The sequence below is a fragment of the Gadus morhua genome, chromosome 7, assembly GCF_902167405.1.
Source record: "Gadus morhua chromosome 7, gadMor3.0, whole genome shotgun sequence".
Classification (NCBI taxonomy): domain Eukaryota; kingdom Metazoa; phylum Chordata; class Actinopteri; order Gadiformes; family Gadidae; genus Gadus; species Gadus morhua.
The window spans coordinates 11469542-11480923 of record NC_044054.1 but is presented as its reverse complement, the minus strand read 5'-3'; the positions used below and the strand labels follow the sequence as shown (position 1 = coordinate 11480923).

At 46.1% G+C, this 11382-nt stretch overlaps 1 protein-coding gene across 1 annotated transcript in view; it reads right to left on the bottom strand.

Moving 5' to 3' along the window:
- Window positions 1-11382, bottom strand: part of stk32a (serine/threonine kinase 32A) — an 84131-nt gene that overhangs the window by 55646 nt on the left and 17103 nt on the right. Inside the window, exon 5 of the mRNA XM_030362412.1 lies at window positions 1631-1804. Coding sequence (XP_030218272.1) covers window positions 1631-1804 — 174 coding nt within the window. The remainder of the gene's footprint in view (window positions 1-1630; window positions 1805-11382) is intronic.

Below are 11382 nucleotides of genomic sequence, written 5' to 3'. Positions count from 1 at the left end.
AGAGCCTCATCCACCAGAGGACCGCATTTTTGGAAATATAGCTGTGGCTTGTATCCCGCTCTTTTACGAACCCGAACTGTCGCTGCAGCTTATTGTAGAGGCCCACAGGAAGGTTTGGCAAACATAAAGACTTCAACAACAAAAAGCTCTGTCTTCAGAGATCTACGTCTGAGTGATAAATAACAAAAGTGCCTCATGCCGTCAGGATGTAAAGCCCATACGCTAATTCACATTAGAGGTTTGTGAGTAAATGATAGCCTCGTAAAACATTGGCATCAACTCATAACTGACTTACAAACAGGACAACTGTTTTCCCCAAGGTTCTCTCGGTCCATAAACCATAACTCAAAGCCTCTGCATCTAAATGAATGCCTTGATTTCTAAATCTGTCAAAAAGTTAAGGGTTTTACTAAAGCTTAGCTAAATCAGCATCATCTCCAATTACTCACGGACGCTTACTCAACCATCAGCGACCCCTGGGAATATTGTTCAATTTAAACAATGTTGTTAGGCTTTCCCACCAGCATTGGATGCTTGATTTGAGTTTATGGGTTGTCGGCAAAGAAGTGCAAGCGGCTTTGTGGAGGTGGGGCGGCGTCTGGCCTGCAGGGGGAGTATGGAGCACCGGGTCTGCTGGGGTGATGGGGTCTGATTGCGGACAGGTGTCTGCAATCTGACCCAATCAGGAAGTGTGTATTTATGTGCCTGCTTGTCTGTCAGTGAGGGTTGGAGAGAGAGAGAGAGAGAGAGAGAGAAGGAAGACGCTCTCTGCGAGCCAGAGAGAGCGTCGTAAGAGCACTAGACGGACGGCATGAACATTCAACGTTGTCCTTTTTGTTCTTGTGCAATTGTGTTTGTTTGCCCGAAGTGGAATTAATTATGAGTTCGCTCCATTTCGCTAAAGAACTGTGTCCTGACTCCGGTGAACCCGTTACAGGCTTATTTGTGGTATTTTGAACAAACCAATTTAAATTTGTTTTCCTATCAGTAGCACGTGTATGGTTATATATGTGCTCTTAAGGGCGTGTCACGATTCCGTTTCCTTGTGCGTTGAACACAATCAATGTGCAACGATTAATGTCATCCGGGACGACGGGGATATTTGACTCTATCGCGCTCGGCTTCGAGGCTTGAAGCTGTCGTTGACAGAACGCTCATTAGACGCAACACTCGAAGGGCTACTGCCCTACGACAGCTGGCCGCCATTAGTACCGTCATCGAGTCTGTTGAAGAAATCGGACCTGACTCATGAGTCACTGACTCTCCTTGCCCATGCTGCGTGTGTCCCGCCTATCCTGCGCTGCGAGGCACCGTCTGTGAACAACCGTCTGGATGTTCAGACCGCTGCTCCGGGCACTTTTTTGTTTACTCCCGGAATTAACTTCTCCCAGGCCTGACCGGCCGGATTACCCTTCGTTGCGCTGTTCAACTCAGTGGCTCAGGAGGGCCAGCAGGTTGTCTGGCGACCGGAAGGCTCATCCCGGCTAAGCGCACAGGGTTTATGAAACCGCCGTCCGTGTGTGAATGTGTACGTGAACGGGTGAATGCGAGGCAAAGACTGTGAATGCACTTTGAGCAGCCACAGGTCTACACAGCGCAGTAGAGATACACAACGGCAAACGCTGAGTACCTGTGTATGATGCGCTTGGTGCGCAGGTAGCCCAGCGCCAGGGCCAGCTCGCTGATGTACAGCTTCACCGTCTTCTCGGAGAAGTGCACGTTCTGCTGGAGGTGGTAGCGCAGGTCTCCGCCCAGCAGCAGGTCCACCACCATGAACATGTCCTCCTCGTCCTGGAAGGAGTACCTGGGCGGAGCAGAGGGAGGAGAGGGGGGGGATCAGAGACGGCGGGGAGAGGGCTGGTCATGGCGTGAACCAGTGGAAGGCAGTGTGTGTGATGGGTGAGGAGCCTCACCAAAGGTGTGTAAGACAAGTCATACGCAATGTGCATTGGTGTGATGATGGCTGTTGCTAACGAGGAGTTAGAATTTGCTGGTTTGACATCAGCACTCTCACCAGACACATCCATTTTGACCCGTGTTAGTGATCCACAGCATCGTTAACTCAGTCAACTCAGCGTTTCATTTCAAACTAATTCTCTTTAATAGTTATTTTACATCCAAATATATATATAATAAATAAAACTTCCGCAGCTGCTGAAAATAGTGTTAATAACATGTCTGCACTGGTGTCTTTGATATTTTAACAGGTTTTCTTTTAATATGGAGCCTGCAACATGATGATCAGACAGCCTGCTAGCCTGTGTTGTTAATATTTTGTTAACCTAGTAAAGCAGCAAAAGAGCACTCTCACCCTACCTCTGCCTAAGTTTCCCCGCCATTGAGAAGTGTTGAATTCACACACCTGTGATTAACAGACAAGACGGATTCCCCGAACCAATCAGGGAAGAGAGGCCCTGTTGATTGCTCAGAAAATAGCCGAGGTCTGAAATCAAAGTCGTCTCATACGGAGGCAGCCGTGAAGTCTACCAGAGATATTCTAACAGAGTATTCACACTCTCTTATAGCTGACAGACGGCTGCGGCATTTCTAACAAATTGTGCTCAAATTAAAGCTCTTAAACAGAGCCTACAGCACTTTTAAGCAAGTAAGATGAATCGAACCAACAGTGTTAGCTGCAGGGCACTAACGAAACCACCAACACAAAGCCTCCAAGGGCCTCTGAGCGTGGCGCCATGGAAGAATTCTTCATTAGCTTAGAAGCCAGGAATCAATTCTGAGAGAGAGCTGTGTTAACGGAAACCTAGTCTCGCAAAGCCAGACCAAACTACAGCAAGTAGAATGGTCTGGAACCACGCTACCGAGCCGTCTTCTTATGCAGTTCTTTGCAATTTTCGACGGAAAGAGCCAAACATGCCAACTTTACAGCGCCGTCAAAGTCCTCTTCAAAACTCGTCATACTGCCTAGTTTCTGAGTTTGAGGGGGAGCACAATACAGGAACGCCAGCAACCGGAAGGGGAGGAGTAGAAGGGGAAATCCGACGCTAGGCAATAGACGCTGGCCACTTCCGTTCAGCCAGACTAACGGAAACCAAACACCCTGTCAGAGTTGGTCCCCCGCCTACTATCACAAGTTTAAAAATACCTTCTTGCCAACTTCTATTTTCATTTTGGGACATTACTTCTGTGGGATCTTCCCACACTTCTCATTGATTATCAGTTTGGCCTTGGCCGGGCAGTAATTGATTTCCAATTACGGGTGCGACTTTACATTGTTCGAAAATATCCAGGCAATCATGGGGACACCCTTGCTCTCCTCGCTCTTGCCCAATCCGGTTGGAGGTCAAGCAACCACATATTCCCCTCTGATAATAGCTTTCCCTGCAGACCTATATTAATATTTCCCATCTCCATACATTGCAGACCTTTCCTCAGGCGCAGACTGAGGACGTTTCTTTACCCTGCAGACTGCAGCGCTCCACGTTCCCCACCCCCCCCCCCCCCCCCCCCCCCCCCTCCCCCCCAGTGCTGATTATCTACAGAGGGAAATGTAATGTGAGCTCAAGGGACCAGGATGGTCCCGAGAGGCAAGGGCTGTATTGCTGTTCAGGCTTTCTCCCTCCCCACTCACTGAATCAGGGCTTTCTAGACACGTCTGATTGCCCAAAAACTGCCTTTAACAATTAACGCTGTGCAATAGCATCTCTCTCTCTCTCTGTCTCTGTCTCTCTCTCTCTCTCTCTCTCTCTCTCTCTCTCTCTCTCTCTCTCTCTCTCTCTCTCTCTCTCTCTCTCTGTATGTATATGTATATATACTGTATATATACATAAAGTGTGTTTTCTACACAAAATAGTGTGGGTGAGTGTACCTGTCATGGTGTGCAGCAAAGAGAGAGTAGGATATCTGTGATATAAAAATATATATGCAGTGTTTCCCCCAGCACTGTATCGTTAAGGCGGCCGCTTTAACAACAATAGGGCCCCGCCTTGACTTCAAATGTATAAAAAGAAAAAAAGATATATATATTTTTTTTATTATTAAAAAATTCGAAAACCATCTTAGAAAACATAAAGATAAATGATGCATTAGTAACAGTGGTCGTGTCACAAAGCTTTTTGAATGGAATTGAAACGGAGACCCGGAGTAATATCAGCGAGCAGTAATGAGTCTTCCAACTGAAACCAACTGGCGATAAATGTGCAATAAAACACGACAGAAACCATATATTGCGCCGATAATTTTTTTTAAAACTTCACGAATGCCACTTACCACTCAGGTTACTTGCACATTTTTGAAAACGAACGTTTAGGGTTGCTGGGTTGACAGGTTTGTGTATGCACACAGACAACCATTGTGAAGCAGGCAGGAGCGATTCAAAATGAGCCAAATACCCGAGAAAGGACTGATAGTTCAAATTTCGGTGTCACCCACTCTATTTCATCCTAAACAAACCAGAAAGGGGGCTCAATGTTCAAAATACCGGAATTGTCCTTTAATTTCAATGATTGCCTCTATATGCGTCTGTTTATATGCGTATGTATGGGTGTCTGCCTTAATCTTGGGTGCATTGGTTTGGTTGTGGTGGCGGAGGGTAGTTGTTGAGGATAATTGTTTTTGCCATCCATCTTTTGAGCCATCACTCAGGGTCTGACACGCGGCCTGTCCCACCCAGCGTGCAGCACCAGCCCACTCTCTGACAGCGGCTGAGTCTCCACGGTGGGCTGACTGTAACCATCCATTACCTTCAGGCTTATCTACCTGTGTTGTGCAGTAGTCAGGCTGCAGCACCTCGCTTTCTGTCTGTCACTCTCTCTCCCTCTCTCCCTCTCTCTCTCTCCCTCTCTCCGTCTCTCTCTCTCCCTCTCTCCGTCTCTCTCTCGCTCTCTCTCTCTCTCTCTCTCTCTCTCTCTCTCTCTCTCTCTCTCTCTCTCTCTCTCTCTCTCTCTCTCTCCCTCTCTCTCTCTCCCTCTCTCCGTCTCTCTCTCGCTCTCTCTCTCTCTCTCTCTCTCTCTCTCTCTCTCTCTCTCTCTCTCTCTCTCTCTCTCGTCTCCCTCATGTACATGTGGTGGCTATTTTCTTTTTTAATATATATGTATGTCTATATATTTATATTATTGTGATTCATATTTTTATATACTTTCATCAAGCACGTAAAAAACATACGCACATGAGCAAACACACACACCGACACCGACACCCACACCCACACCCACACCCACACCCACACACACACACACACACACACACACACACACACACACACACACACACACAAACACACACACACTCACACATACACACACACACCCACACATACACACACACACACACATAATTTTTGCATCCGAGTTTGTATCCAAACTGAAAAAAAGGGGCTGGGCCCCGTTTCCCGAAAGCGTCGTTAGCCTAAGTGGATCGTGAAGTGCGTCGAAAGGGCATCGTAGAGTTTTCACTGCGTTTCCCGAAAGCATCGTGGGGAACGAACGTCTTGAAAACGCTCGTAGCTAACGAGTACTCCAGGGGTGCTCGTAGGTACTCGTAGGACTCTAAGAGAATCGTCAGCTATAGCCTCAGTGGCGACACCATCGGACATTCCGTCTATTGGATGCGTTTTAGTAAAACGCATTGCGCCTTTATGTTCTTAGTTTGGTAATTAATAAAGATTATTAATTAATTTATTAATAAAGATGTTAAAATGGCCAAAATAAAACGGGACAGTCCAGAAAATGTTTGCGCAGGCAGGGCACTCAAAATGTGTGAGAGAAAGTGGGGGGATTTGTGCAGACTGACATAGGCTACTCATAAAACGTAGCATAAAATAATGTACAAAATAAAATACAATTAAAAAAAATAAAAATAAAGAAATAAAATAAATTATAAAAAACAAGCAAAGGAGCAGGCAAAAGGCTGGGATATGGTGGGGATTGGTCACGTTGACGGGAATGTTTAGTGACATGTGGGAGGGTGGAGGGGGTTAAAAAAAAGTCTCAATCACTCTTCGACGCGCATGAAAACCAGCCGCGTAGTTATGAGGGAGGCCGTCCTCACACCGATCTTCCTCGTCGTCATCGTCCTCAGCGTCCTCCGGTTCAAGCAATGCCACCCCAGCCTTAGCTGCAATGTTGTGCAACATAGCCGTCACACATATCACGGCGCATGACTTGGCCGGCGAAAACTGGAGCCCTCCGCCTGACTTGTGAAGGCATCTAAAGCGCAACTTCCACCTCCCGATCGTGCGCTCAACGATGCACCGGGCCAGACGGTGGGCTTCGTTGTATTCCTCATCAATACATACCTTACCCTATTTCCGGAGGGGCTTTTATAGCCAATCAAATTATCAATCAAGGAAACCCTTATGCGGAATCAGATTAAGTCGGCTCTCTTTGCTGCGCAAAGCATGTTTCAGAAATCAGCCCATTAAGATAAATGTAGTTGTCACACAAGCTATTTTTAATTTTTTGTCATATGGAATTATTTCAGGGGGGAAAATGCCGTGAAACGCACAGTGCATTCAGGATTAGGACTGATATATGTCGGTTTAAGCCTAATCAATTGTGTTTTAATGTCTTTAGCATTCATATAATTGCAGTCTATTTTTTTCGTAGGCTACTCTGCTGTTGTCCTTGATGGGGATATATTTTAACCCTTTTTAACACAATTTTCCTGCGACATTCCTGCGTCTCCCCCTCCTACAGAGCCCATTTAAGCACCGTGTCAGTAGACAGTTACAATCCTACGACGTCGTGAGTGCAGCGAATGCGCGTTCACGTTAAGAGGAGTTTCGGGAAACGCTCCAAAGAAATTATCGATGGATCGCAAGATCCATCGGGAGAATGATCGTACGAGCGAAGATCCATCGTTATCGGGAAACGGGGCCCAGGTCAAATGATGGCCAAATTGGGAACCATCATACATACATCCCCCTTCCTGTCTAAGATCTCGCCAATGGTTAGGTTTCTGTAGCTGAGACCAAATCTTCCAGAGCTAATGAGTGAAGCACATGAGGTCTGGTTGTATGTGTCCAGTAGACCATTGTAATGTGTAGATAGACCTTCATCTTCAGACTGAGTCAAGAGCCAGCAGTGATCAAAAAATGTGTGTGTGTGTGTGTGTGTGTGTGTGTGTGTGTGTGTGTGTGTGTGTGTGTGTGTGTGTGTGTGTGTGTGTGTGTGTGTGTTAGTGTGTGTGTGTGTGTGTGTGTGTGTGTGTGTGTGTGTGTGTGTGTGTGTGTGTGTGTGTGTGTGTGTGGGCGTGGGGGGATTGATTGAGCTGACTCCAAGCAGTCTGCTGAGAATGGGATGAGGATGAGAGGCCACTCCATGGCTGACTTCCTGTCACTTCAACTGTCTGCGCAGCACACCTTGCCACATATGTTTGCACACACACACACACACATACACACACACACACACACACAGACAAACACACACACACACACACACACACACACACACACACACACACACACACACACACACACACACACACACACACACACACACAGCCGAACACACCACACACACACACACATGCACACACACACACGCATACACACACACACACACACACACACACACACACACACACACACACACACACACACACACCAACAGAATTTCATTATGGAATGTGTAGGTGCTCTATTTCCCACCCAGAAAAGCAGCACTGTTGACTGTTGAAATGAGGCTCATACTAAAATTGGCGTGACGCACGGTGGATCCTGTCTGTGGTGGAGCTGATGGCCCTCTATCGTACCAACCTGCGCAAGGTGAAGTTCTGTCCACTTCGGGTACAGCTTTGTGAGGGATGAGGCGCTGAACATTACCTGGCCCAGAGTGTGTGGGAGAGCTGTGTCCATGGCAGCACCAAGCAGCAGGGATCAGGCTATGGTGTGTGTGTGTGTGTGTGTGTGTGTGTGTGTGTGTGTGTGTGTGTGTGTGTGTGTGTGTGTGTGTGTGTGTGTGTGTGCGTGTGTGCGTGTGTGCGTGTGTATGTTGAATGTCCGACTGATGGAAATAACCAGACATATTTGTTGTTGTTTGCCTGTACTGCACATGGATGTGACGTGAACGCATACTCGAAGAGAGCCAGTGTGAGCAGATCAGAGCACAGCCATTGGATCAACGGGTTGTTAAACGTCCACCTAACCTTTATAAGTGATTTAAGAACAATACAAGTAGCAGAGTTGCTTTAGCCAGCAATCTGGTCTACGTCGATTCATTATTGCAGTTCCACCTCATGATTCATTTAATTTAACTAATGTTCCTGTGGGCCAAGATTTTACACAGCATATTTTTTTCAATGTTTTCTTTGCATATAAAATTGAGAAAACGTCTTGTAAAATGTCACTTCCTACTGAGCAAAACACTTTGTACTGTAATATAGACGCAATACAATGAGTATAAGAAAATGTATTCAGAAAATGCTTCTAATCCTGTTGACCACTGCTTGAGGGGCCTAATAGAAGTGTTGAACATGATCATAAGTACATCTGTTGTTTGCGGAATATCAATTAACAGCGTTGAACAATCTGTCTATAAACTGTACTCCTCATTTCTATTCTCTATGGATGTCAGCACCGAACTTTGCTGTTAAACCTGGGATGGACAGAATGGCGCGCTAAACTGTACAAGCCTGTCTGGTGCCTTGAAACAGGGACGGCCTTCATTTCCCCTTTGATGACAACATTGCCTGCTTTTGTCTCCTCCTGTCTCTCTCTCTCTTGTTCTCTCTCTCTCTCTCACTATCTCTCTCTCTCTCTAGACCCTATCTTTTTTGCTCTTTCCCTGACCCCTTTCTCTTGTCTGTCTTGTTCCAATCCCATCTCTTTCATTCCCCCCTTCCTTCAACGCTGCTCCACTCCCTGCCACCATCCCGACTCTCTCTCTCTCCGCTCCCTCGCTCTCTCCCTCACCCCTCGCCTGCCCTGCTGCTCGGTCAGGTTTCTCTTCTCCCCTGTCATTCTGTCTTTCTCTCGACTGCGCGGCTCCATGCAGCCTGGATGTGACAGCTGGAGGGGCTCCAGGCAGCGCACTTGATGCCACTAATGGATGCTTCCAGAAAACACGAGTGCACAACCACACATTCTTATGAAAAAAACGTAATATTGATACGCTGGGCTTCTGAAAGATATTCTTAATGAATGGAAGTACTTTTTTCTACTCTTCATTAAATAGTGATAGCCTGGTCACTTGAAAATTTGAAAATTGATATTTCGAAACACTTCTTAATTCTGTCGGAAGTTCAGATAACGATTACGCAAGTGACGTTGCTCCCTGTTGGTGATTTTAGAATCTATGTTTCTGGATCTTGTTCAAAAGCAGCTTCTACTTGCACAGAGAAAGTGGGCGGGGATTCAGGGGCCAGAAGCAGCTATCATTGGGGTCATGGCAGGACAGTGTGGAGGGGGAGGGTTCTGGACAAGCTGGAACTTTCTGGCTTGATCCCAAATGTCTTGAGCATCCTTTAAAAATATGCCTTTTCACCTACCTGTCCATCATTACATCCAATTCACTATAAGCCCCTACGTAATCTGAAATGACTCAATAGTTAGGGCTAATTGCTTTCCCTAGAAATAGACTTACAGCACAACAAACACAGGCGTGCGCGCACATACAAAGACAGAAACAACCACACACACACACACACCTCACATGTTAATGTGCGTCAATGACTGACTGCTGACTTCCCTTTTCCTCATGGTGAGGAAGTGACTACCCAAAATGTTAGTCATCATTTCTATTCATGAAGACTTCTTGAATATTCCAGAATTGCTTGAGAGGAATGTTGAGAACTAAGAGAATATGTTTGAATAAACAACTTTGGTTCCAGCTATGCATATTAGTGCGAAATGATTGTCATTAGACAACACCATCCAAACCAAGCGGTTCCATTTTTAGAATGAGGAATTAATTGTAAGTCGTCGTGGCGGGATATCAAGGGAGGGTTGAACTAAACTGTAATAAAGAGTAGGATGTGGGGTAATTAGCAATCAGAGGTGTGGTGCACATGCACACACACACACACGTCTGTGCACAGCCCCCCCCTCCAACACACACACACACACACACACACACACACACAGACTAACTCATACCAACACAAACACGTATCATACCAACACACACATTCAACCCCCAACACATACACACGTAAACACACAAATTAACTCATACCAACACGCACACGCACAAACACACAAAAAAATACATTCAGGTGCCCACACACACAGAAATACACACACACACACACATACACAAATACACACTTATACACACACAGAGACTAACTTACATCAACAGCCACACACACACACACACGCACGCACGCACGCACGCACGCACGCACGCACACACACACACACACACACACACAATCACACCCTTGCTGTGAGTGCATCGGAGCATGATGGCCTGATGGAGTGCGCCCTCCTCGTGGTACCATCAGTACTTCAGCCCTTCATCAGGGCGCTGAACCGCAGTGTGAACCTCTCTATCGGCGTTCCATTCTATTCGCCCTCGCTTTCTCCCCCTTTTGTCTTTCTCTCCCTGTCCCCGATCTTTCCTTCTCGTTCCCTCCCTCTCAATTCAGACTTTGGAAAGTATTTATAACCACATTAATAATAATATTGATCATAATAATAATGGCAATAATACTATCAATCCATGTATTGCACTATCTTCAGTGTTAACTTAAGAATGAGAATCATGGCCCAATACACAAAGAGATTAGGAAAGTTGACATAAAGACACGGCATCTGGCTGCCTCTACGAATGCATTAGTAAAATGACATAACTCAGTACAATAGGGACTGCCCAAGCAGGGAGGCCCTTTCAGACCCTTCCTTTATGCACATCTACAGCACCAACCCCCGACCCTTTGGTCGATGTCTTTGCTTTCCAAGACGTTGCATCCCAGTTGTAATACACAGAGTAGATGTTGGAAAGACACCCGTGTTCTTGCCCTGGGGTGTGTGGTTTTAACAAACTCATTTTTTTGTACTTTTATAAATGCTGAATGAACATGATAAGCCTGAGGCACTGTGTTTATTATTCTTATTATGTAATGCTCTCGGGAACACGTTTCATAAAAAAAAAAAGAGGTCTTTGATTTTACTTTGAAAAAAATGTCCTTCCAACGGTTCAATTTGTTCAATAACAATTTGAATCTTCGACCCATTTTCTAACCCTAACTCTTGCCCTAACCATAACCTGCATCCCTACACCTCACCATAGCCCAAACCATAACCTGCATCCCTACACCTCACCATAGCCCAAACCATAACCATAACTTAACACCTCACCATATCCCTAACCAGAACCCGAACCCTGAACCTCACCACAGCCCTAACCATAACCTGAACCCTGAACCTCACCACAGCCCTAACCAGAACCTGTACCCTGAACCTCACCACAGCCCTAACCA